At 43.5% G+C, this 25436-nt stretch overlaps 1 protein-coding gene and 2 non-coding genes across 3 annotated transcripts; all 3 read left to right on the top strand.

Annotated features, from left to right (window-relative positions):
* The first annotated feature begins 246 nt into the window (after positions 1-246).
* TRNAF-GAA lies at positions 247-319 on the top strand. The gene has a single exon. It is a non-coding gene; the product is annotated as a tRNA-Phe (tRNA).
* A 1071-nt stretch (positions 320-1390) lies between these two features.
* On the top strand, positions 1391-11753 carry LOC125544720 (ABC transporter G family member 38-like). Its single transcript, XM_048708464.1, has 22 exons — positions 1391-1824; positions 1969-2178; positions 2264-2508; positions 2597-2673; positions 2796-2843; positions 5043-5133; positions 5223-5524; positions 5762-6043; positions 6130-6446; positions 6545-6705; positions 7096-7205; positions 7285-7435; positions 7579-7722; positions 7817-7965; positions 8400-8732; positions 9362-9652; positions 9739-9822; positions 9958-10091; positions 10348-10575; positions 10673-10844; positions 10918-11172; positions 11280-11753. Exons 1-22 carry the CDS (start codon positions 1490-1492, stop codon positions 11547-11549), a joined length of 4389 nt encoding a protein of 1462 aa, XP_048564421.1. The 5' UTR covers positions 1391-1489; the 3' UTR covers positions 11550-11753.
* A 135-nt stretch (positions 11754-11888) lies between these two features.
* On the top strand, positions 11889-11961 carry TRNAK-CUU. The gene has a single exon. It is a non-coding gene; the product is annotated as a tRNA-Lys (tRNA).
* Positions 11962-25436: the final 13475 nt, after the last annotated feature.

The raw sequence follows: 25436 nt of genomic DNA, 5'->3' as shown, positions 1-25436 counted from the left end.
CTACTTCATGTACGGCAAAAGTTGTCCGATCCCTGTACGTCCCAAGCGCCCTCTTGTACCATCGTTCCGACATTGGACCAAATTCCGTCATACGCAAAGTAATTCCAAATATATGTAAGTGTAATCCTCATGCTTTCCCTTGAGAGTAATTCATTAGTTCTACAAACACTGTCCATTTTCTGTAGCACTCGAATCTCGAAAATTAAGAGGAAAATATGATCTTTATGGGTGACAAAATAACATCATGCGGGGATAGCTCAGTTGGGAGAGCGTCAGACTGAAGATCTGAAGGTCGCGTGTTCGATCCACGCTCACCGCATGCTTATTTTTGTTGCGGTTGTCAAGGTACCTTTTTTACCAAATCGGTGCCCGTATATATACTATACCTTTGATCCGTAGGCAGCTATGTCAGTAATAACGCTGCAGGGAAGAACGGCGAGAATCATAACGTTGTCATTTGTCCCGGCTTCGCTTGTGCAGAAAACCCGATGCTAGCTCCAATCCAGCCAAGCACCTGATCATCGAGGAGGCCAAGCTCACACTTTGGCTCTCATGCATGATTTTCTTTGCGGTCAGTGCATTTGCCAAGGCACTTTTGACCAATTGGTGCTATAGCTATAGTATTGGCCCGCACTTCCGTAGGCAGCTATGTCACCAATGTTGTCATTTTTGTCCGGCCTGGCCGGTAGAAATTAAAACCGACGCGACGCTAGCTCCAACCAAGCCAAGGACCTTATCATCGAGGAGGCCGAGCTCATCACAACTGGGACCTTTTCTCATTTCACCACAGCTGGGACCTTTTCGCATCCACCTACCAGCAGTGCATAGTTAACATCGTAATCATGTGTAGCAAGTGGCAGCGACTACAGTGGCACTTAACCAGTCTCCCACATCCGGCCAGGCGAGGGATATAAATCCAGGTTACTCCATCCGCCCGTCTGATGCCCCTTTTGTCGCCTAATTAGCCCAGGCAATGGAAATGTCACCTTTCGCCCAAATCATTGAACGCTTCAGAGGCGACGCCGACGCCCAGCTCCAATCAGAGTGGCACCAATATGCGACTGGGACACCAAGATGCCCGCCCTTCACCATTTGGCTTTCATGCACGCACCCGTTTGGTTTGGTCCCGTCGAAGAATCCTGCCGCCACTAGTGTAGAACGAGCGCTCCATGTCCCCACCTATCCTTCCACGACGCCACACAATGTGCGTGTGACAGTACGTACCGGAGCTGTCCTGCAGAACGCTGGCATATCCTAATCCGTCCATGTCCCGAAAACAAGCTGGGAATGGAGCAATCCATCCACGTCAAAGGTGACGAATCCTGCCGGCCGATGTAGCCGGCATCTTCTAAGCACAAGCTTTGGTACGTTTGCGTTACGCTGTCTGTCAATGCGTGCCATGTCGACAACATATTACATATACGCGAACCCGCAGTAATAACGACGATAGCCAACCGAGACCGAGGCAGTGCACGCATGCACGGGCGCCATGGAGATGATAAGCCGCAGCCTGCAGAGCGTGAGCCCGGACGTGAGCGTCTACTTCTCCGGCGGGTCCTCCCGGCGGCGGAGCGGGGCAGGGGAGAGCGACGATGAGGAGGCGCTGCGGTGGGCGGCGCTGGAGCGGCTGCCGTCGTTCGAGCGGCTGCGCACGGGCATCCTGCGGTCCGAGGCCCAGGCCGGGCGCCGGCGGTTCGCGCACGAGGAGGTGGACGTGCGCATGCTGGAGGGCCCCCAGCGGCAGGCCTTCGTGGAGAGCGTCTTCCGGGTCGCCGACGAGGACAACGAGCGCTTCCTCAAGAAGCTCCGCGCGCGCATTGATCGGTACGTACCTCAACATGTACTACATCTAGTATATGCGTGTGATGTTTCAAGGCATGCAGGAGAGCGAGTGCAGTGCACGGGGTGGTGACCATGCATGCGTCTTAGAGATTAATTGTTGTTCGTGTCGTGTTTTGGTTTTGGCAGCGCGGGCATCGTGATCCCGACGGCGGAGGTGAGGTTCAAGAGCCTGAACGTGGAGGCGGAGTGCCACGTCGGGAGCCGCGCGCTGCCGACGTTGGCGAACGCGACGCTGGACACGGTGGACGCCATGCTGGGGCTCGCCGGGGTCAGCCTCGCCAAGACCAAGACCCTCCACATTCTCAAGGACGTCTCAGGCGTCGTAAGGCCGTCCAGGTACCTACTCCCACACAGACCATATTTTTCCTTTAACCAATGATGATGAGGCCTGAATTCAAATTGATGTTTTCCCTCGCTCCAGGATGACACTCCTGCTCGGCCCACCGTCTTCAGGCAAGACGACGCTTCTGCTGGCGCTGGCCGGCAAGTTGGACCCCACTCTGAAGGTGCGCGGGGAGGTGACGTACAACGGCTACGCCCTGGACGAGTTCGTGCCGCAGAAGACGGCGGCGTACATCAGCCAGAACGACGTCCACGCCGGCGAGATGACCGTCAAGGAGACCCTCCACTTCTCCGCCAGGTGCCAGGGGGTAGGCCACAGATACGGTGAGCTGTCCGTCCTGTATCGATCGCGCGCGTGGTGGCACCAGGCACCAGCAGTTCTTGAGACTGATCGACGATGTTTCGCGTGCAGAGTTGCTCCAGGAGCTGACCAAGAAGGAGAGGCAGCTGGGGATTTATCCTGACCCAGAGGTTGACCTCTTCATGAAGGTATATATACAGTTATATACCCACTCTCTCGACCCTGGAACCATTCATGACCTATTATCATGCAACACTTTGGTCTATCTTGCTGCTGATGTTGAGTTTAATTCTCTTGTATTGACCTGCAGGCCACTTCAGTCGAAGGGAGCACACTGCAGACAGACTACATTCTCAGGGTAAGAACGTCTCTAGGCGTTTCCCCATACTCTGACTCCTGAAACGACACCCTACAACCTAACACCTCAAATTTTGAGGAATTCTTTGCGCCTAGCCCTTCCTCTGAATTTTTAACTCTTCTAAAGCTCGATTTTGCACACATGCTCGTTTCAAGCACAAACTGAAACTAGATTCAGATACTCTTGTGCTTAATTATACCCCCTCCGTTTTAGAATATAGGGTGATCAGTTTTCATTCAAGTCAAACTTATGTATGTTCGACCAAGATTATATAATAAATTATCAATATCTACAATAAAAAGATATGACAATACTTTTCATGATAGATATAATCATACAAGTTTGATATGTTAATATTGATACCTCATTCTAAAAATTTGGTAAAGTGCATATGGTTGACTTTGAAAAAAACTAATACACCTTATAGTTTGAAACTACCACTCATTAAACATAAAATCAAAGCTAAAACTACTCCTCATCAGAGGAGAGGTCAATGACCGCATCCTTGCGAAAGCACGATGCCTCGTGTTCGTGAGTGCGCCTCCTAATCCACGACATCGGCTCCTTGTCGGAGTCGCCGAGCTTCGCGAACATCGCGTCCCGGTCCCTCCATCGTCGTCGAGGTCGCACGGTTCACCGCTACGTCGTGTTCGAACTCCACCGCCACCTCAAATGGCGAGGTGCTCCTGCATCGCTTGGCGGTCGGCACTCGGCGTGGAATTTAGAGCGTGCTCGTCTCATGCTTGGTCACCTCCCATGAGAGGATTTGCACCTCGTCGGTGGCTTGCTCCTCATTGTCGCCGTCCTCCTCTGAGCTCGACATAGCTGGTGTGACTATTACCACACACTTCTGTTGCAATTTCGGTCCCAACACGCTGACAAATGCATCGGGATCATGGGAATGCTCCTCATAGTTTGTACCCGGCTCGGGTAGGGAACTACATCGGCATCACAATTTAGATGCAAAATCAGTCGGCCCGCCGTTGTTAGGGCGGCGCATTGGTGTTTGCACCATGAATACCAGCAATTGTGAGGAGAGAGAATGTTGAGCGATAAATGGTGGGAACTACTCAAATTTAAGCAGGCTTAGTTTGCCGAGTACCGCTTCAAATTTTGAGCAGTTAGATGTTCGAGAGAAGGTAGGTGTGCTCTAACTCCTGAAAGATTTTTTTTTTTTAGAATTGTAGCTTTGTAGGGGAAGGGCTAGAGAAGCACCGCGACCGTGTTTATTTTAAAAAAGTTAGGTACATAATAGCAATGTGATAGGCCAGGCACAAAATAGGCCACTAGGGCAAAGTCCCCTCCCCCCTCGATTTTTGCCGATGGGTCTGTGGATTCCCCTTCCCTCTGCTCGTCGTTTCAGAACCCGGTGATGGGGAGGGAAATCCTGGTGCCTAGCTCCGGCTAGTAGGTGGGTTAGGATTCTTAGCCCTCCCCAGGTGGCGTCCGGGTGGATAGCAATGCTTCATCCTCAAGCTAGTCTCCCGAGTTCTTATCCTCCTCGAGTTTATCCATCGAGATGGATTCGATGGAGCTCCGGCATAGATCCCGCTCCTCGAAGCCGCGAGGTTAGGGTTTCCTTGTCAGGTTCTTCAAAACGATTCAAGAGTTCAACGACGATGGCCACGGCCCCAGAGGCGCTGATCCTTAGGGGCGCCTGCACGAAGACTTCTCGACTGTTATCGACAAGGTCAGGTCGGCTCTGGTACGGAAGCAACAACAACGGCGCTTCGATGGCTTGTTCTACTGGCGGTAGTTGTCAGACCTGGATATCTTTCTTTTTTTAATTTTGGGGTGATTTGTATTTCCATTTCTGAATAATTTTTATAATAGATCTTCTGGATCCTAGAAAAACAATACTAGCACCGTGGAAAGTCAAATTTACTCGAGCAGAGCACGAATGTCTTGCCGCGTTCGCGCCACCGTCTCCTGCTGCCGGACTGGCGGCCGGCAGCTTTACTGGCGGTGCCATGCCGGAGCCGAATGGGTCGCCACATCGGGAGTTCGGAACTTGTTTGATTCCGGTGATCGTTTTAGACAGCCGAAAATAGAGTAGATAGGCGGGGGAAGTTGCAGACAAGGCGTTCGCTTCTTTGCCGCACCCAAGAAGGCCTCGCCTTCCTCTCTCTCCTCGCCTCCCAACGATCCGCGGCGCATTGGCCATGATGTCCCCATGCCTGATGCCGCTGGTGTGTGCAGATCCTCGGGCTGGACATGTGCGCCGACGTCATGGTCGGCGACGACATGCGGACCGGCATCTCCGGCGGGCAGAAGAAGCGCCTCACAACAGGTAGTTTTTGGGCGCGTCCCTCAATTAACAGTGATTCTGTTGCATTCTTCTCGCCATTGGTGACGTCGTATTGACTGATTTGGTTGCAGGGGAGATGCTGGTCGGCCCGACCAAGGTGCTGTTCATGGACGAGATATCCACCGGCCTGGACAGCTCCACCACCTACCAGGTCGTCAGGTGCATCCAGCAGATTGTCCACCTGGGCGAGGCTACCGTGCTGGTGTCGCTGCTGCAGCCCGCGCCGGAGATCTTCGACCTCTTCGACGACGTCATGCTGCTCTCCGAGGGGCAGATCGTCTACCAGGGTCCCAGGGAGTACGTGCTCGAGTTCTTCGAGAGGTGCGGCTTCCGCTGCCCCGAGAGGAAAGGAGCTGCTGATTTCTTGCAAGAGGTTCGTAGCATTAAAAAGTCCAAATTACTACGGATCTCACTAATTCAGCATGGGTATATGTAGTGAAGACTATATAAACTTTTTTTTTAACGGTAAACATCATTTCTAGAGCTTTAGTAGCTTATTTACGATTTCATGTGCCTTAACACATCCAGTTTACATGCAAGAGTTGGTACGATCAATTTTTTATAGTTAGTACATCCAATTTTCCTTTCTCACAAATGCAACTTTTCACAGGTTACATCAAAGAAAGATCAGGCGCAATACTGGATACAGAATGAAAAGCCTTATCACTATGTATCAGTACCTGAATTTGTTTTAAAGTTCAGGAAATTTCACATGGGGAAGAGCCTAAAAAAGCAGCTTTCGGTTCCTTTCAACAAGAGAAAAATCCACAAATCTGCTCTGGTTTTCTCCGATCAGTCTGTTTCAACTTCAGAGCTTCTCAAGACCTCGTTCTCCAAAGAATGGCTTCTCATGCAGAGAAACTCATTTATCTACGTTTTCAAAATAGTCCAGGTACCTAGATCCAAGATAACCTTAAATGGTGAAGTGCTTTCTTATCTATTCATAGATGTGATTCTTTGTCTTCCTTTCTTTTGAAGGGAATCATAGTTGCTCTAGTAGCATCAACGGTTTTCTTGCGTACAACGCTCCATGAAGATAATGAGGAAGATGGCCAAGTCTACCTAGGGGCACTTATATTTATCATGATAGCTAACATGTTCAATGGTTTTGCCGAGGCAACCCTTACTCTCGCAAGGCTACCTGTATTCTACAAACATAGAGATTTTCTATTCTATCGGCCATGGCATTTTACACTTCCAAATGTTCTCCTGAAAGTCCCTATGGCCTTGCTTGAGTCAATAATTTGGGTTGTAATAACCTACTACCTCATAGGCTTTTCCCCTGAAGCTAGCAGGTGGGCCATCTCAATTGTTCTGTCCACTAAAATTGTAATATTATTGAGCTCAATATTTGCTTTACGGCCCTAAGAGTGCAATGCTCATCATTGTGCAGGTTCTTCAAACATCTGCTTATAGTATTCTTGATCCAGCAGGCGGCTGGAGGATTGTTCAGGCTTGTTGCTGGCTTATGTAGGACTGTTGTCGTCACTAATACCGCTGGATCTCTTGCCCTTCTGATCATATTTGTAATGGGAGGATTCATCCTACCAAGAGGTAATCATCCATGCATACCATCACATATAGATTACCATTCTCCTTGCCAACATAATGGACATTGTTGAATTGGTGCCATTGGTACACAACTCCAGAAATTATTGATTGTGTCTGAACAGGAATACATGTAAGGCGCAGGCAAGAACTGTCATTTTGGCCACTTACTGTCATCGATGAAGATTCTTCACAAATGAATCAGAAAAGTTATCTCTTGAAATAAAATACAACTACCGGGACCTTATACCTCAAAGGGCCTAAATCACTTATCTAAACCTTTTTATAGCTGGCATTTTTCAGTATAGAGTCTTGACGTAGCAGTCGAAATAAATCACCGTTAATTTTGACATTTCAAGTGTTACTTCAAATATCAACCATTTCTCATTGTTACAGATGCAATTCCAAAATGGCTGGTATGGGGTTATTGGTGTTCACCTCTTACGTATGCATACATTGCTCTTGCTGTCAATGAGATGGATTCTCCGAGGTGGCTGGACCAATCTGTAAGTTAACTCATGTTCATCTTACTACTGTTATCTCATACAAACATGTTACTTGACTTTTTTTCTTGTGTATCAGTAGATAGCTGATGGAAGGCCATTGGGAGTGGCAGTTCTAGAAAATGCAGGTGTATTCACTGACAAGGAGTGGTACTGGATTGGAGCAGGTGCCCTTCTAGGGTTCACCGTTGTGTTCAATGTGCTATTCACACTATCGCTCATGTACCTGAACGGTAAGTCATGACTTGCATCTGTCAACTTTATTGTTTGCTTATTCTGGCAACTTTCTTTTCTGCGTAAATATATAGGTGTATTCGAAATACACAACTGTGTTATTTGGTGTGGATAATTAATTCGTTGTTTGTACTTTGCATAGCTATTGGAAAACCGCAAGCCATCTTGCCTGAAGAAACTGATGGATTTCCAGAGAATGACTTTGAGCAAAAGAAGGAGCCACATATAACACAGAGAACTACGGTTCGAACAACAGAACCTACATCCCCGAACTCAATCATCACATGTAAGCTCCCCGCCCCCCAAAAAACTCACATACACTTCGGAAAAAGACATGCCTCTTATATTGGCCAGTTCTAACGATGTTTCTTATTCTGTAGTGGATAAGGTGCTTGAACAATTACGTGGCCGTTCCCCAAATACTTCTGATAGGTCTGTTGGATATGCTCCAGGAAGAGGGATGGTTCTTCCGTTTGAACCTCTCTCCATGTCTTTCAATGAGATAAACTACTATGTTGACATGCCTGCGGTATGTATGCGTGTCCCTTTATTCTTTTTCTTAAACTGCATCCTCGTACCTTTGCCCATTGATGTTCTGTGACTATGAGATTTTCCCTATCATGCTATAGTTACGTACTCCCTCCGATCCATATTAATTGTCGCTGATTTAATACATCATTTTTAGGCTGGCAAACATTTTTAGTGTGAACTTCAAGTTATATGTTGTTCTCTTAGAACAGCCCATTTTCAGTCCTGGATTTTTTTCAGCTAATGCATGATCGTAGCAATTTTCTGCGAGGACCTGGTGGTTGCAAATTATGAAATTAACATATTTGTTATGACATCCCTATGAACTATGTAGGATACATATCTTTACAAACTTGAGAGTGTTATTTGATGACACATTTGTTGTGCATCACAGTGTTGTTATATAATCTCATTTGCAAACTGCGAATCTGTCAGGAGATGAAGACTCAAGGAGTAACCGCTGATAAGCTTCAGCTGCTGTCAGGGATATCTGGCGCTTTTCGCCCTGGGGTTTTGACTGCCCTTATGGGTGTGAGTGGAGCTGGAAAGACCACCCTCATGGATGTCTTGTCTGGGAGGAAGACTGGTGGATACATTGAAGGGGAAGTCTACATATCTGGTTACCCTAAGAACCAAGCAACATTTGCAAGAATGTCGGGTTACTGCGAGCAAAATGACATCCACTCTCCACAGATCACAGTCAGAGAGTCGCTACTCTTCTCTGCTTTCCTGCGCCTGCCTAAGGAGGTCACTGATCAAGAGAAGAAGGTTCGCTCTTGTGTCTTATTACGACCTCAATTTTCCAACTGTTGCATTTGGCAAGGTTTTCACTTTCAGTTTCAGAAAATTTTCAGCAAGAACCAGAATCACCAAAATTCAGTGAATTTCAGTGATTTCGGTTTGCATTTCGGCCAAAGGGCCGAAACATTCACTTGAATTCAACCAAATATTTGAAAATTTTGAAAAATATTTGAGTTCATGTGTACTACTGAAATTGCTGAAATATTTTGACCGAACGGTAAATATTGCAGTGTGCATTGAAATTCAGTAAATTTCATTGAAATCTCACTGAAAGTGAAAACCATTGTGTAGTTGTAGGGGGTGCTAAAAACGGGTTCATTCCAACACGGATAAAACCGGCTGTAGCATTTTTAGTTCAGTTTCCTCTTCCACGCGATCCAAGCCACAGTGCTAGATTAAAAAATGTATAGCATGGTCGCCACAGGTTGATGAAAAACCCTTTTTTAATACCCCTAGTGAGTTGTATGGCAACTATGGTACTCAACTCACTGAAGTGTTTGCTGGAGTAAGATTGTGTGTGAAGTTCCTTTTTTCTGAGTGGGGTGAATGAAGTTGATTAACTGTTTAGATGGATTAACTTTTGTTTCTTTCTGTAGGTATTTGTGGATGAAGTAATGGAACTAATTGAACTGAGCGGTCTCAAGGATGCTATTGTGGGTCTCCCTGGTGTGAACGGTCTGTCGACTGAACAAAGAAAGAGGTTGACTATTGCTGTAGAGCTTGTGGCAAACCCCTCAATTATCTTCATGGACGAACCAACTTCAGGTCTTGATGCAAGAGCTGCCGCAATTGTCATGAGAACTGTTCGAAACACTGTCAATACTGGAAGAACTGTTGTCTGCACCATCCATCAACCAAGTATAGACATTTTTGAAGCTTTTGATGAGGTAATGCATCTTTTGGATACTTTTTTCTCATATATTCTATTTATAACTTTGGTGCTTGACAATCTTCTGGGGTTTCACCATGGAAGCTGCTATTACTGAAAAGAGGAGGTCAAGTCATATATTCTGGACCGTTGGGTAGGAACTCCCATAAAGTTGTCGAATACTTTCAGGTCTGCAATCTGATATCCAAACCACTCTCCGTTATGCATATACCTTGTAACTATGAGGGTACCTTTTTTTTGGAGTTCCTGTATTTGAAGTCTATAGATCATGTCATAATATTTGTGTTTTATGTATCAAATCAGGAAATTCCTGGAGTCCCAAAGATCAAAGAGAAGTGCAACCCAGCTACATGGATGTTGGATGTAAGCTCTGCAGCAGCAGAAGTTCGACTGAAGATTGATTTTGCCGAAAGTTACAAATCTTCGACTATGCATCAGTAAGTGAAGTGTCCCCTCAACTTTGTCCTGTAAATAGGGTTGAGACGTTTTTAAAAAGAAACAAACTTCTAGAAGAAGCGTAGGCAGCATTACAGCATCAGCATGCACTACTTAAAAATTGTTCTAGTAAATTAGTGATACACCATTATGGTTTGAACTTTCAATCCCGCAACTTACGGAAGAATGAACTTCTTCCTGCACCTTGAACTCTTCAGGCGTTTATAACTACTTCCTTGTGTGGATTAATATTTTCAGGCGGAATAAAGCATTAGTCAAAGAGCTGAGCAAGCCACCTCCTGGTACCAGCGACCTTTACTTCCCTTCTCAATACTCACAGAGTTCCTTTGGTCAGTTTAAATTCTGTCTCTGGAAGCAATGGTGGACTTACTGGAGAAGTCCTGATTACAACCTCGTCAGGATGTTCTTTGCATTTGTTACGGCCTTAGTGCTGGGGGTTATATTCTGGAGGGTTGGTCTAAAGATGTATGTTTATAATGCTCAGCTATTATCATGTGCACAACCATTGATCCTTCTTGAAAGCGTATTTACGGGATGCTCAGTTATTTGTTACTTGGTGCAGGAGGAGCTCGGGTGATCTTTTAGTCATTGTGGGATCAATGTATGCCGCTGTCATGTTCGTTGGCTGCGAGAATTGTATCTGTGTTCAACCTGTTGTTGCTGTGGAAAGGACTGTATTTTACAGAGAGCAAGCAGCTGGAATGTACTCAGCTATACCCTATGCCCTCGCTCAGGTCAGTAAACATTAGTGGTTAAATAGAAAAGGCATAACTGTTTGATACTAATGCACTGAATATGTCTATTCAGGTAGTTGTGGAGATACCATATGTGTTCGTTGAGACTCTGGTTTATACTCTTATCGTCTACCCGATGATGTCTTTCGAGTGGACACTAGTAAAGTTCTTCTGGTTCTTCTATGTTTCATTCTTCACCTTCCTGTATTTCACTTACTATGGCATGATGACTGTCTCCATATCGCCAAATGGTCAAGTTGCTTCTATATTTGCCGCTGCATTCTACTCCTTTTTCAATCTCTTCTCAGGGTTCTTCGTTGCAAGATCGGTGAGCCACACCTTCTTTTTTACCTTTACAACTAATTTAAGAACATGAACCTTGTGCAATGCAGTCGTTGTAGGTTCATCTAATCTTTTGCTTCCGTTTTACTTCAGAAAATCCCAAAATGGTGGATTTGGTACTATTGGCTTTGCCCGGTGGCATGGACAGTTTACGGGCTTGTTGTGTCACAGTACGGGGATGTGGAAGATCTTATCAAGGTGCCTGGTCAACCCGATCAGCAAGTCTCAGCTTTCATCAAGAGCTACTTCGGTTATGATAACGACTTCATGGGCGTCGTGGCGGTTGTGCTGGCTGGCTTCACTGTCTTCTTCGCTATGATATATGCTTACTGCATAAAGACGTTCAATTTCCAACAGAGATAGAAACAATGTGCGTCCATTTTGTCATGTAGATTGCCATGTGCACTACCCTTGTTATAGTGTTAGTTTTGCTGCCCATGGTTATGCCCTGGTGTTTGAGCGAATGGGTAGCTGAAGCAAGGAAGCATTGTGCAAGACCATGTAGTCTTTTTGTATCTGATAATATTTTAAATGAAACCGTGCAAAAGTTAAGGGTCAAACATAAAAGAACATTTTGGGCTCCAGAATCTGACTACTGTGAGTGGCACTAGTATGATCCGCAGTGTCATGTGGGATGCTTAACGGATTTCAACATTGCTACTTTCTACGCCATTTAACCTATCCGCAAAGTTTAAACACAAAGCCCGTCTAGCTCAGTTGGTAGAGCGCAAGGCTCTTAACCTTGTGGTCGTGGGTTCGAGCCCCATGGTGGGCGAATGAATTTGCTTGTACTTTTTCTATTTTTTGGGGACACTTCACACTAACCTGTAACAAATCAAAATTCCAATTTTTGAGGACACTTCAAACTGACCAGCAACAAAATCAAATTTTTTTATGTACTCGTTCTATTTTTTTATGACACTTCGTACTGGCTGTCAACAAATCAAAATTCTGTATAAAATCTGGCTCAGTTGTCGTCAAAGTTCTTACTAAATTGACCGGCAACGAATTAAAAGTTTGTATGTACTTGTTCTATTTTTTGGGGACACTTCGTAGTGGCTGTCAACAAAATCAAAATTCTGTGTACAATCTGGCTCACTTGTCGTCAAAGTTCTTACTAAATTGGTATTCTGTGCTCCCATTCAATTTTTAAAAACTAGCAAAATAGCCCGCGCGTTGTACTGTAACAAATCAAAATTCTATTTTTCGAGGACACTTCAAACTGACCGGCAACAAATCAAAATTCCAATTTTTGAGGACACTTCAAACTGACCAGCAACAAAATCAAATTTTTTTATGTACTTGTTCTATTTTTTTATGACACTTCGTACTGGCTGTCAACAAATCAAAATTCTGTGTAAAATCTGGCTCAGTTGTCGTCAAAGTTCTTACTAAATTGACCGGCAACGAATTAAAAGTTTGTATGTACTTGTTCTATTTTTTGGGGACACTTCGTAGTGGCTGTCAACAAAATCAAAATTCTGTGTACAATCTGGCTCACTTGTCGTCAAAGTTCTTACTAAATTGGTATTCTGTGCTCCCATTCAATTTTTAAAAACTAGCAAAATAGCCCGCGCGTTGTACTGTAACAAATCAAAATTCTATTTTTCGAGGACACTTCAAACTGACCGGCAACAAATCAAAATTTTGTATGTAATTGTTCTATTTTTTGGGGACACTTCGTACTAGCTGTCAACAAATCAAAATTCTGTGTAAAACCTGGCTCATTTGTCGTCAAAGTTCTTACTAAATTGATATTCTGTGCTCCCATTCAATTTTTAATAACTTGCGAAATAGCCCGTGCATTGTACTGTAACAAACCAAAATTCTAATTTTCGAGGACACTTCAAACTGACCGGCAACAAATCAAAATTTTGTATGTAGTTGTTCTATTTTTTGCGGACACTTCGTACTTGCTGTCAACAAATCAACATTTTGTGTAAAATTTGGCTCACTTGTCGTCAAAGTTCTTACTAAATTGATATTCTGTGCTCCCATTCAATTTTTAAAAACTAGCGAAATAGCCCGTGCGTTGTAACAGGAGGAAAAATAACAGGTGCCCCTAACCATTGAATTTTCTTGAGCATCTTGCACATGTACTTGTTCTATTTTTCGGGGACACTTCACACTGACCGGGAACAAATCAAAATTCTAATTTTCGGGGACACTTCACACTGACCGACAACAAATCAAAATTCTGTATGTACTTGTTCTATTTTCTGGGGACACTTCATAGTGGCTGTCAACAAATCAAAATTCTGCGTAAAATCTGGCTCACTTGTCATCAAAGTTCTTAGTAAATTGATATTGTGTGCTCCCATTCAATTTTTAATAACTAGCGAAAGAGCCTGTGCGTTGTAACGGGAGGAAAAATAATAAATGCCCCTAACTAATAACCGTGATTCCAGACCTCAGTAGGTCCATGTTATTTATTCAAACATGGCATCCCATCTGTATTGCCGCTTATCCTTCTCGCACCCTCGCCAATGAAGGCCTCAATGCTCACACAATCACAACGCGTTTGAATGTGATCAATTCTAAGGCGTCTCTCTCTCTCTCCGCATAAGATAAGAAATATGCTTTCCTTTTCCCCGTGTGAGGTTTTGCCGACATGTCCATGCATTGTTACAGATGATTTCTTTCGTATTCAGTCTAATTTTTACTAATGTGTTCATTTTCAATCTGGACTTACACCGATACAAAAAAGGGGTGGATCGTTCATTATTGATTAAGGCAACTCCATAAATAACAATTTAAAAATAGTTATCATGTAAAATAACATCATATTCAGATTCTACAAAAAAATCAAATTTCATATATAATATGTTAAAATAAGAGTTACAGTTTAAAAGATATGACTATTTGAAAAATGTATGATATGCATTGTGGGGTAATCGGGGAGGGGGGGGGGGGTTGCGGGAAGACGCGACGGTGGATGGGCATAAGCGTTCAACACTTTATTAGTCGGTATATATAAAGAGAAACCCAGCGGGTCGAGAAGACGCAACAGTTAAATTGCAAAATCACGGACAACTATCGAAAATATACAATGACATATGTGATACACATATTAGATATAGGACCCCGATAAGTGCCACACATGTGACACGAACACGTGGCAACTCTGAATGTTTTTTGTGGCAAGTTTAGGACGCGAGGATAACAACTTTAGTTGTCAAGCATAGCAACTTCTTTTTAGATGACAAGTTTAGTTTTTTTGGTTTGCCTTTTCTTTTCGGATGGCAACTTTAGTGGTCAAAACCGTCACGACCGGACACATGTACCCTTCTCGTCCCCTACCTTTTACCCTCAGCCATGGACACACTTCCCCTCTCTCTATCCTTTCCCGACTCTCCTCCATGGGGCGCACTCTCCCTTCAACCATGTTCAGTACATTAGATATAATATTTTTTACAAGTGCTGGACACATCTTTCCCAATTTTAATCATAGCGCAACACAATACAGATTGATTACCAGGTTTGCAAACATGGACCTTGTTGCAAACACATGTGCCCACACATGGTGCTTGTTGCGGTCCGCGTCAGACACTTCCTATGTGTGCCATGCCTCCCTCCCCCCGAAGCCCATGCGTTGCCCATCTTTCTCTTCTCCCTTATCCACACACTGCGGCCATCCTTTCCTTTCTTCCCCGATGTGGTCCCCTTCTCGTCTCCTACCTTTTCCCCTCAGCCACGCAATTTCCCTCTATCTATCCTCTCCCGGCTCTCCTCCATGGGACACATGGCTGTCCTGCGCGCCATCCAACGGCTGCCGAGGCAGTTGATTTGATCAGATTATAAGGCCTTTCATACATTTTGTGCTTAGCCACACACACACAACTAAGTTGCCAAATATTCTAAAAAAGGTAAGTTGTCCAATAACAAAACAACAAGTCTTTAGAACTCATAAGACATTATATATATTTTCTACTTACCCACACACCTAGCTAAGTTGTCAAATATTATTAAAAAATGTAAGTTGTCAAATAACATTTTTCACCACAAACAATTTTCTCACCACCATGATTTTGAGAACACGACAAGTCCACCAACAATTTGGACAACACATCCAACCCAACCGAATGTTCTTCTATCCAAACAAAACCTAGCACAATTGACCATTATATTGTTTTAGGAATTTTTAGAACTGAAAGGACACCTTTATCCATTGAGTGTGTCTCGGTAATAATGACGATTGATTAGGGGAGAAATTGTACTCATAATATATGAAAAAGTTATCGGCCTGAAGTAAATGTGGTCGGGGGCTCCAAGCAAAAAGGATAAAAGAAGACAATAACTTTATATTTTGTCGTTTATTTATCTGTTTTCATTTACTAGGGAAACTGTACTATTAACATGAATTGTGAAGGACGAATAATGTTTTTTATTGCCATATACAAATCCTATGCATTTCAAAAAGGCCCGAGATAAAGTCCCAAAATGCACCCCTAATAACTGAAGTAACCAGAAAAGACAACTTAGAACTCCAATCCTACTCCGAGTTTGGGTTGAATTAATCCTTGTGTTCGGTTGGAGTATTTCCCTAATGGACCCGAATATTCGGGATGCCCCAGGGTCTTCGGGTAGGCAAGAATGGCTATGTAATGGGCATATTTTTGGGCCCCATATAAGAGGCGCCCCTTCTATCCTAAATGGAGTGCATACCAGACTTGAGCATTCCACCGTTGTTGACCTATTTGAGCTTACATTCCTTCATCAACAACCAACCAACCTTTGATTTTAGTAAGCGAAAATAAGTAGAAACACTAGGTTTGTGATTCCACGGAGCCAATCTTGAATCTGCATTGAGGTTTTCACAAAGGTTAATACTCTTGGTTTCGTAGGGAGCCCCAGAAGGCTAGAGGTGCTTGGAACCTTCCAAGGTTATGGGAAAGCTTTGGGAAAGTTTATGAAGATGGTGATCACCTCGAGACGCATGCTTAGTGAAAGAGCATGGTGCCCCCAATGTTTTGGGAAAGTTTATCCCGTGAGGTTTTAATACTATGCGTAGTGATTGAGCAAGATACATGGTGACCGAGGCTCAAGGAGAAGAAGCCTAGGTCAATGTGGCTATTGGATATCTTTGTTTTCCAAGCCTCTTCAATGGAGATTATAGTCCTCCCAAGGACTTGAATTTCATGATACATCTTCTTCGTCCTTGTCCCATTAATTAATTTGTTCCCTGTTTTTTGTTACCCGCTTAGTGGTAACCTAACTTGTTTATCTAATTTGCTAGTGTTCTTTGACTTATATGATGATTCTCTTGGTTGCATTTTGGAGAACTCATAATCCCTAAATCCCTAAAATCAACTAAGAAAGTTAAAATTTGTAGTCACCTATTCACCCCTCGCCTTTAATTGACACATTTGATCATTCAAGAAGCATAAGAGAAATACCGCAAAAAGGCAACAACAATGCATTAGTTAATCTTTCATCTTGTGATGAACTATTGAGAAGAGCTTTAACCAACTCATAAGCAGCGCAAAATAGTACAATAACATGCACAATTGACACAAGTGATATATGCCATAAAACCTACTCAAGAGGATGAGTTAAAAACCACGTGACCAACTAATCTACTTCTTCCATTACAATCAATAATGGATACAAAGGAGTTCTTCTCCAGAACCTCTAGAGATTTACAACATCAATAACAACACTTTTAAAGTGCAAGCCTAGTATAATCAACAACAATAACCATAACAACTAGCAAGAGATAAGATAAATATTGAACCAGAGATGATGCAGCTTATGCTCATTGGGTTGTTATCTCACAAACAATTAGCTCCCGGGTCAGAATATTTTCTATGGAGAAGACTACGCAACCACACATTCAAGAGATAAGATAAATCATAGCTTGCATCGCGTCTACGACCCATAGGTTGTTGATTGTTCAGTTGGTCGCTACCTCATCCCCCAGGATGCCGGTCGTTTGGTTTAGTCATCGGTGCTTGCATCACCCTCATGTTCTCCTCTAGTTTGTGCTTGCATCACCCTCCCTACGACCTGGGTGGGGGCATGGTACGACGATGTTGGGTTGGTGGCCTCTTGCTTGGTGACATCATCATTCCTATGCTCGTATAAATTGAAGGAAATATGCCCTAGAGGCAATAATAAAGTTATTATTTATTTCCTTATATCATGATAAATGTTTATTATTCATGCTAGAATTGTATTAACCAGAAACATGATACATGTCGAATACATAGACAAACAGAGTGTCACTAGTATGCCTCTACTTGACTAGATCGTTGATCAAACATGGTGATGTTTCCTAACCATAGACATGAGTTGTCATTTGATAAACGGGATCACATCATTAGGAGAATGATGTGATTGACTTGACCCATTTCGTCAGCTTAGCACTTGATCATTTTAGTTTACTGCTATTGCTTTCTTCATGACTTATACATGTTCCTATGACTATAAGATTATGTAACTCCCGATTACCAGAGGAACACTTTGTGTGCTACCAAACATCACAACATAACTCAGTGATTATAAAGGTGCTCTACAGGTGTCTCCGATGGTACTTGTTGAGTTAACATAGATCAAGATTAGGATTTGTCACTCCAATTGTCGAAGAGGTATCTCTGGGCCCACTCAGTAATGCACATCACTATAAGCCTTGCAAGCATTGTAACTAATGAGTTAGTTGCGGGATGATGCATTACAGAACAAGTAAAAGAGACTTGTCGGTAACGAGATTGAACTAGGTATTGAGATACCAATGATCGAATCTCGGGCAAGTAACATACTGATGACAAAGGGAACAACGTATGCTATTATGCGGTTTGACCGATAAAGATCTTAGTAGAATATGTGGGAGCCAATATGAACATCCAGGTTCTGCTATTAGTTATTGACCGGAGATGTGTCTCGGTCATGTCTACATAGTTCTCGAACCCGTAGGGTCCACACGCTTAAAGTCCGGTGACGGTCGGTATAATGAGTTTTTGTGTTTTGATGTATCGAAGGTAGTTCGGAGTCCCGGATATGATCACGGACATGATGAGTAGTCTTGAAATGGTCGAGACGTAAAAATCGATATATTGGACGACTATATTCAAACACCGGAAGTGTTCCAGGTGATTTCGGAGAAAACCGGAGTGCCGGAGGGTTACCGGACCCCCCCGGGAGAAATAATGGGCCTTATGGGCCTTAGTGGAGAGAGAGAGGGCTGGCCTACGGCAGGCCGCGCGTCCCTTCCCCTCTGGTCTGAATTGGACTAGGAGAGGGGGCGGCGCCCCCTTTCCTTCTCCCTCTTCCCTTCCTTTCCCCCTCTTAGTAGGAGCAGGAAAGAGGGGAGTCCTACTCCTACTAGGAGGAGGACTCCTCCTCCTGGCGCGCCATAGAGGGCTGGCCGCCCCCCCTTGCTCCTTTATATACGGGGGCAGGGGGTGAAGGAAATATGCCCTAGAGGCAATAATAAAGTTATTATTTATTTCCTTATATCATGATAAATGTTTATTATTCATGCTATAATTGTATTAACCGGAAACATAATACATGTGTGAATACATAGACAAACAGAGTGTCACTAGTATGCCTCTACTTGACTAGCTCGTTGATCAAAGATGGTTATGTTTCCTAACCATAGACATGAGTTGTCATTTGATTAACGGGATCACATCATTAGGAGAATGATGTGATTGACTTGACCCATTCCGTTAGCATAGAACTTGATCGTTTAGTTTGTTGCTGTTGCTTTCTTCATGACTTATACATGTTCCTATGACTATGAGATTATGCAACTCCCGTTTACCAGAGGAACACTTTGTGTGCCACCAAACATCACAACGTAACTGGGCGATTATAAAGGTGCTCTACAGGTGTCTCCGAAGGTACTTGTTGGGTTGGCGTATTTCGAGATTAGGATTTGTCACTCCGATTGTCGGAGAGGTATCTCTGGGCCCTCTCGGTAATGCACATCACTTAAGCCTTGCAAGCATTGCAACTAATGAGTTAGTTGCAGGATGATGTATTACGGAACGAGTAAAGAGACTTGCCGGTAACGAGATTGAACTAGGTATTGAGATATCGACGATCGAATCTCGGGCAAGTAACATACCGATGACAAAGGGAACAACTTATGTTGTTATGCGGTCTGACCGATAAAAGATCTTCGTAGAATATGTAGGAGCCAATATGAGCATCCAGGTTCCGCTATTGGTTATTGATCGGAGACGTGTCTCGGTCATGTCTACATTGTTCTCGAACCCGTAGGGTCCGCACGCTTAACGTTACGATGACAGTTTCATTATGAGTTTATATATTTTGATGTACCGAAGGTTGTTCGAAGTCCCGGATATGATCACGGACATGACGAGGAGTCTCTAAATGGTCGAGACATAAAGATCGATATATTGGACGGCTATATTCGGACACGGAAGTGTTTCGGGTGATTTCGGAGAAAACCGGAGTGTCGGAAGGGTTACCGGAACCCCTCGAGGAAGTATTGGGCCTTAGTGGGCCTGAGGGGAGAGAGAGGGCAGCAGCCCAGGAGATGGCGTGCCCCCTCCCATGGGGAGTCCGAATTGGACTAGGGGAGGGGGGCGCAGCCCCTCTTTCCCTCTCCCTCTCTTTCCTTCCCCCTTCTCTCTTCCTAGTTGGACTAGGAAAGGGGAGTCCTACTCCTACTAGGAGGAGAACTCCCCCCTCCTTGGCGCGCCCCAAGGGCCGGCCGGCCTCTCCCCCTTGCTCATTTATATACAGGGGCAGGGGGCACCTCTAGAGACAACAAGTTGGTCTTCGTGATCGTTCTCTTAGCCGTGTACGGTGCCCCCCTCCACCATAATCCTCGATAATATTGTAGCGGTGCTTAGGCGAAGCCCTGCAACAGTAGAACATCAAGATCGTCACCACGCCGTCGTGCTGACGAAACTCTTCCCCGACACTTTGCTAGATCGGAGTCCGGGGATCGTCATCGAGCTGAACGTGTGCTAGAACTCGGAGGTGCCGTAGTTTCGGTGCTTGATCGGTCGGGCCGTGAAGACGTACGACTACATCAACCGCGTTGTGCTAACGCTTCCACTTCCGGTCTACGAGGGTACGTAGACAACACTCTCCCCTCTCATTGCTATGCATCACCATGATCTTGCGTGTACGTAGGATTTTTTTTTGAAATTACTACGTTCCCCAATAGTGGCATCTGAGCCTAGGTTTTATGCGTTGATGTTATGCACAAGTAGAACACAAGTGAGTTGTGGGTGGTATAAGTCATACTGCTTACCAGCATGTCATACTTTGGTTCGGTGGTATTGTTGGATGAAGCGGCCCAGACCGACATTACGCGTACGCTTACGCGAGACTGGTTCTACCGACGTGCTTTGCACACAGGTGGCTGGCGGGTGTCAGTTTCTCCAACTTTAGTTGAACCGAGTGTGGCTACGCCCGGTCCTTACGAAGGTTAAAACAGCACCAACTTGACAAACTATCATTGTGGTTTTGATGCGTAGGTAAGAACGGTTCTTGCTAAGCCCGTAGCAGCCACGTAAAACTTGCAACAACAAAGTAGAGGATGTCTAACTTGTTTTTGCAGGGCATGTTGTGATGTGATATGGTCAAGACATGATGCTAAATTTTATTGTATGAGATGATCATGTTTTGTAACCGAGTTATCGGCAACTGGCAGGAGCCATTTGGATGTCGCTTTATTATATGCAATGCAATTGCGCTGTAATGCTTTACTTTATCACTAAGCGGTAGCGATAGTCGTGGAAGAATAAGTTTTGGCGAGACAACAACGATGCTACGATGGTGATCAAGGTGTTGCGCCGGTGACGATGGTGATCATGACGGTGCTTCGAAGATGGAGATCACAAGCACAAGATGATGATGGCCATATCATATCAGTTATATTGATTGCATGTGATGTTTATCTTTTATGCATCTTATCTTGCTTTGATTGACGGTAGCATTATAAGATGATCCCTCACTAAATTATCAAAGTATAAGTGTTCTCCCTGAGTATGCACCGTTGCGAAAGTTCTTCGTGCTGAGACACCACGTGATGATCGGGTGTGATAGGCTCTACGTTCAAATACAACGGGTGCAAAATAGTTGCACACGCGGAATACTTAGGTTTAACTTGACGAGCCTAGCATATAACAGATATGGCCTCGGAACACGGAGACCGAAAGGTCGAGCGTGAATCATATAGTAGATATAATCAACATATTGATGTTCACCATTGATACTACTCCATCTCACGTGATGATCGGACATGGTTTAGTTGATTTGGATAACGTGATCACTTAGAGGATTAGAGGGATATTTTTCTAAGTGGGAGTTCTTAAGTAATATGATTAATTGAACTCTAATTTATCATGAACTTAGTCCTGGTAGTATTAGCATATCTATGTTGTAGATCAATAGCTCGCGTTTAGCTCCCCTGTTTTATTTTTGATATGTTCCTAGAGAAAACTAAGTTGAAAGATGTTAGTAGCAATGATGCGGATTGGATCCGTGATCTGAGGTTTATCTTCATTGCTGCACAGAAGAATTATGTCTTTGATGCACCGCTAGGTGACAAACCTATTGCAGGAGCAGATGCAGATGTTATGAACATTTGGCTAGCTCAATATGATGACTACTTGATAGTTTAGTGCACCATGCTTAAACGGCTTAGAATCGGGACTTCAAAGACGTTTTGAACGTCATGGACCATATGAGATGTTCCAGGAGTTGAAGTTAATATTTTAAGCAAATACCCTAGTTGAGAGATATGAAGTCTCCAACAAGTTCTATAGCTAAAAGATGGAGGAGAATAGCTCAAGTAGTGAGCATGTGCTCAGATTGTCTGGGTACTACAATCACTTGAATCAAGTGGGAGTCAATCTTCCAGATAAAATAGTGATTGACAGAATTCTCTAGTCACCATCACCAAGTTAGTAGAACTTCGTGATGAACTATGATATGCAAGGGATAACGGAAACGATTCCCAAGCTCTTCGTAATGCTGAAATCAACGAAGGTAGAAATCAAGAAAATTATCAAGTGTTGATGGTAGACAAGACCACTAGTTTCAAGAAAAGGGCAAAGGGAAGAAGGGGAACTTCAAGAAGAATGGCAAGCAAGTTGCTGCTCAAGTGAAGAAGCCCAAGTCTGGTCCTAAGCCTGAGACTAAGTGCTTCTACTGCAAAGGGACTGGTCACTGGAAGCGGAACTGCTCCAAGTATTTGGCGGATAAGAAGGATGGCAAAGTGAACAAAGGTATATTTGATATGCAGATTATTGATGTGTATTTTACTAGTGTTCGTAGCAACCCCTCGGTATTTGATATTGGTTCAGTTGCTAAGAGTAGTGACTCAAAACGGGAGTTGCAGAATGAACATAGACTAGTTAAGGGTGAAGTGACGATGTGTGTTGGAAGTGGTTCCAAGATTGATATGATCATCATCGCACACTCCCTATACTTTTGGGATTAGTGTTGAACCTAAATAAGTGTTATTTGGTGTTTGCGTTGAGCATGAATATGATTTGATCATGTTTATTGCAATACGGTTATTCATTTAAGTAAAGAGAATAAACTGTTGTTCTGTTTACATGAATAAAACCTTATATGGTTACACACCCAATGAAAATGGTTCGTTGGATCTCGACCGTAGTGATACACATATTCATAATATTGAAACCAAAAGATGCAAAGTTAATAATGATGGTGCAACTTATTTGTGGCACTGCCGTTTAGGTCATATTGGTGTAAAGCGCATGAAGAAAATCCATGCTGATGGGTTTTTGGAATCACTTGATTATGAATCAGTTGATGCTTGCGAACCATGCCTCATGGGCAAGATGACTATGACTCCGTTCTCCGGAACAATGGAGCGAGCAACAAATTTGTTGGAAATCATACATACTGATGTATGTGGTCCGATGAATATTGAGGCTCATGGCAGGTATCATTATTTTCTGATCTTCACAGATGATTTGAGCAGATATGAGTATATCTACTTGATGAAACACAAGTCTGAAACATTTGAAAAGTTCAAAGAATTTCAGAGTGAAGTGGAGAATCATCGTAACAAAAATAAAAGTTTCTACAATATGATCGCAGAAGTAAAATATTTGAGTTACGAGTTTGGCCTTCAGTTAAAAACAATGTGAAATAGTTTCACTACTCACGCCACCTGGAACACCACAGTGTAATGGTGTGTCCGAATGTCATAACCGTATTTTATTAGATATGGTGCGATCTATGATGTCTCTTACCGATCTACCACTGTCGTTTTGGGGTTATGCATTAGAGACAGCTGCATTCACGTTAAATAGGGCACCATCTAAATCCGTTGAGACAACACCGTATGAACTATGGTTTGGCAAGAACCTAAGCTGTCGTTTCTTAAAGTTTGAGGTTGCAATGCTTATGTGAAAAAGTTTCAACCTGATAAGCTCTAACCCAAATCAGAGAAGTGCGTCTTCATAGGATACCCAAAAGAAAATGTTGGGTACACCTTCTATCACAGATCCGAAGGCAATATATTCGTTGCTTTGAATGGATCCTTTCTAGAAAAGGAGTTTCTCTCGAAAGAAGTGAGTGGGAGGAAAGTAGAACTTGATGAGGTAACTGTACCTGCTCCCTTATTGGAAAGTAGTTCATCACAGAAATCTGTTCCTGTGACTACTACACCAATTAGTGAGGAAGCTAATGATGATGATCATGTAACTTCAGATCAAGTTACTACCGAACCTCGTAGGTAAACCAGAGTGAGATCCACACCAGAGTGGTACGGTAATCCTGTTCTGGAGGTCATGTTACTTGACCATGACGAGCCTACGAACTATGAGGAAGCGATGATGAGCCCAGATTCCGTGAAATGGCTTGAGGCCATGAAATCTGAGATGAGATCCATGTATGAGAACAAAGTATGGACTTTGATTGACTTGCCCAATGATCGGCGAGCCATTAAGATTAAATGGATCTTCAAGAGGAAGACAGACGCTGATAGTAGTGTTACTATCTACAAAGCTAGAATTGTCGCAAAAAGGTTTTCGACAAGTTCAAGGTGTTGACTACGATGAGAGTTTCTCACTCGTATCTATGCTTAAGTCTGTCCGAATCATATTAGCAATTGCCGCATTTTATGAAATCTGGGAAATGGATAAACAAAACTACATTCCTTAATGGATTTATTAAAGAAGAGTTGTATATGATGCAACCAGAAGGTTTTGTCAATCCTAAAGGTACTAACAAAATATGCAAGCTCCAGCGATCCATCTATGGACTGGTGCAAGCATCTCGGAGTTGGAATATACGCTTTGATAAGTTGATCAAAGCATATAGTTTTATACAGACTTGCGGTGAAGCCTGTATTTACAAGAAAGTGAGTGGGAGCACTACAACATTTCTGATAAGTATATGCATGACATATTGTTGATCGGAAATGATGTAGAATTATTCTGCAAAGCATAAAGGAATGTTTGAAAGGAGTTTTTTCAAAGAAAGACCTCGGTGAAGCTGGTTACATATTGAGCATCAAGATCTATAGAGATAGATCAAGACGCTTGATAAGTTTTTCAATGAGTACATACCTTGACAAGATTTTGAAATAGTTCAAAATGAAACAGTCAAAGAAGGAGTTCTTGCCTGTGTTACAAGGTGTGAAGTTGAGTAAGACTCAAAAAACCCGACCACGGCAGAAGATAGAGAGAGAATGAAAGTCATTCCCTATGCCTCAGCCATAGGTTCTATAAAGTATGCCATGTTGTGTACCAGACCTATTGTATACCCTGCCCTGAGTTTGGCAAAGGAGTACAATAGTGATCTAGGAGTAGATCACTGGACATTGGTCAAAATTATCCTTAGTGGAATAAGGATATGTTTCTCGATTATGGAAGTGACAAAAGGTTCGTCGTAAAGGGTTACGTCGATGCAAATTTTGACACTGATCCAGATGACTTTAAACTCAATCTGGATACATATTGAAAGTGGGAGCAATTAGCTAGAGTAGCTCTGTGTAGAGCATTGTTGACATAGAAATTTGCAAAATACTTATGGATCTGAATGTGGCATACCCGTTGACTAAACTTCTCTCACAAGCAAAATATGATCACACCTCAGTACTCTTTGGGTGTTAATCACATAGCGATGTGAACTAGATTATTGACTCTAGTAAACCCTTTGGGTGTTGGCCACATGTCGATGTGAACTATGGGTGTAATCACATGGTGATCTGAACTATTGGTATTAAATCACATGGCGATGTGAACTAGATTATTGACTCTAGTGCAAGTGGGAGACTGAAGGAAA

This window comes from Triticum urartu, chromosome 3, assembly GCF_003073215.2.
Source record: "Triticum urartu cultivar G1812 chromosome 3, Tu2.1, whole genome shotgun sequence".
NCBI classification, from domain to species: domain Eukaryota; kingdom Viridiplantae; phylum Streptophyta; class Magnoliopsida; order Poales; family Poaceae; genus Triticum; species Triticum urartu.
The sequence above is the reverse complement of the archived record's forward strand: the minus strand, read 5'-3'. Positions and strand labels throughout refer to the sequence as shown.

Bases quoted from the DNA above. Each gene is read 5' to 3' on its own strand.
- LOC125544720 (XM_048708464.1), top strand. From the start codon at position 1,490: ATGGAGATGATAAGCCGCAGCCTGCAGAGCGTGAGCCCGGACGTGAGC. The intron at 2,509-2,596 runs GTGAGCTGTCCG...TTTCGCGTGCAG, and splicing joins GGGGGTAGGCCACAGATACG to AGTTGCTCCAGGAGCTGACC. The intron at 6,044-6,129 runs GTACCTAGATCC...TTTCTTTTGAAG, and splicing joins ACGTTTTCAAAATAGTCCAG to GGAATCATAGTTGCTCTAGT.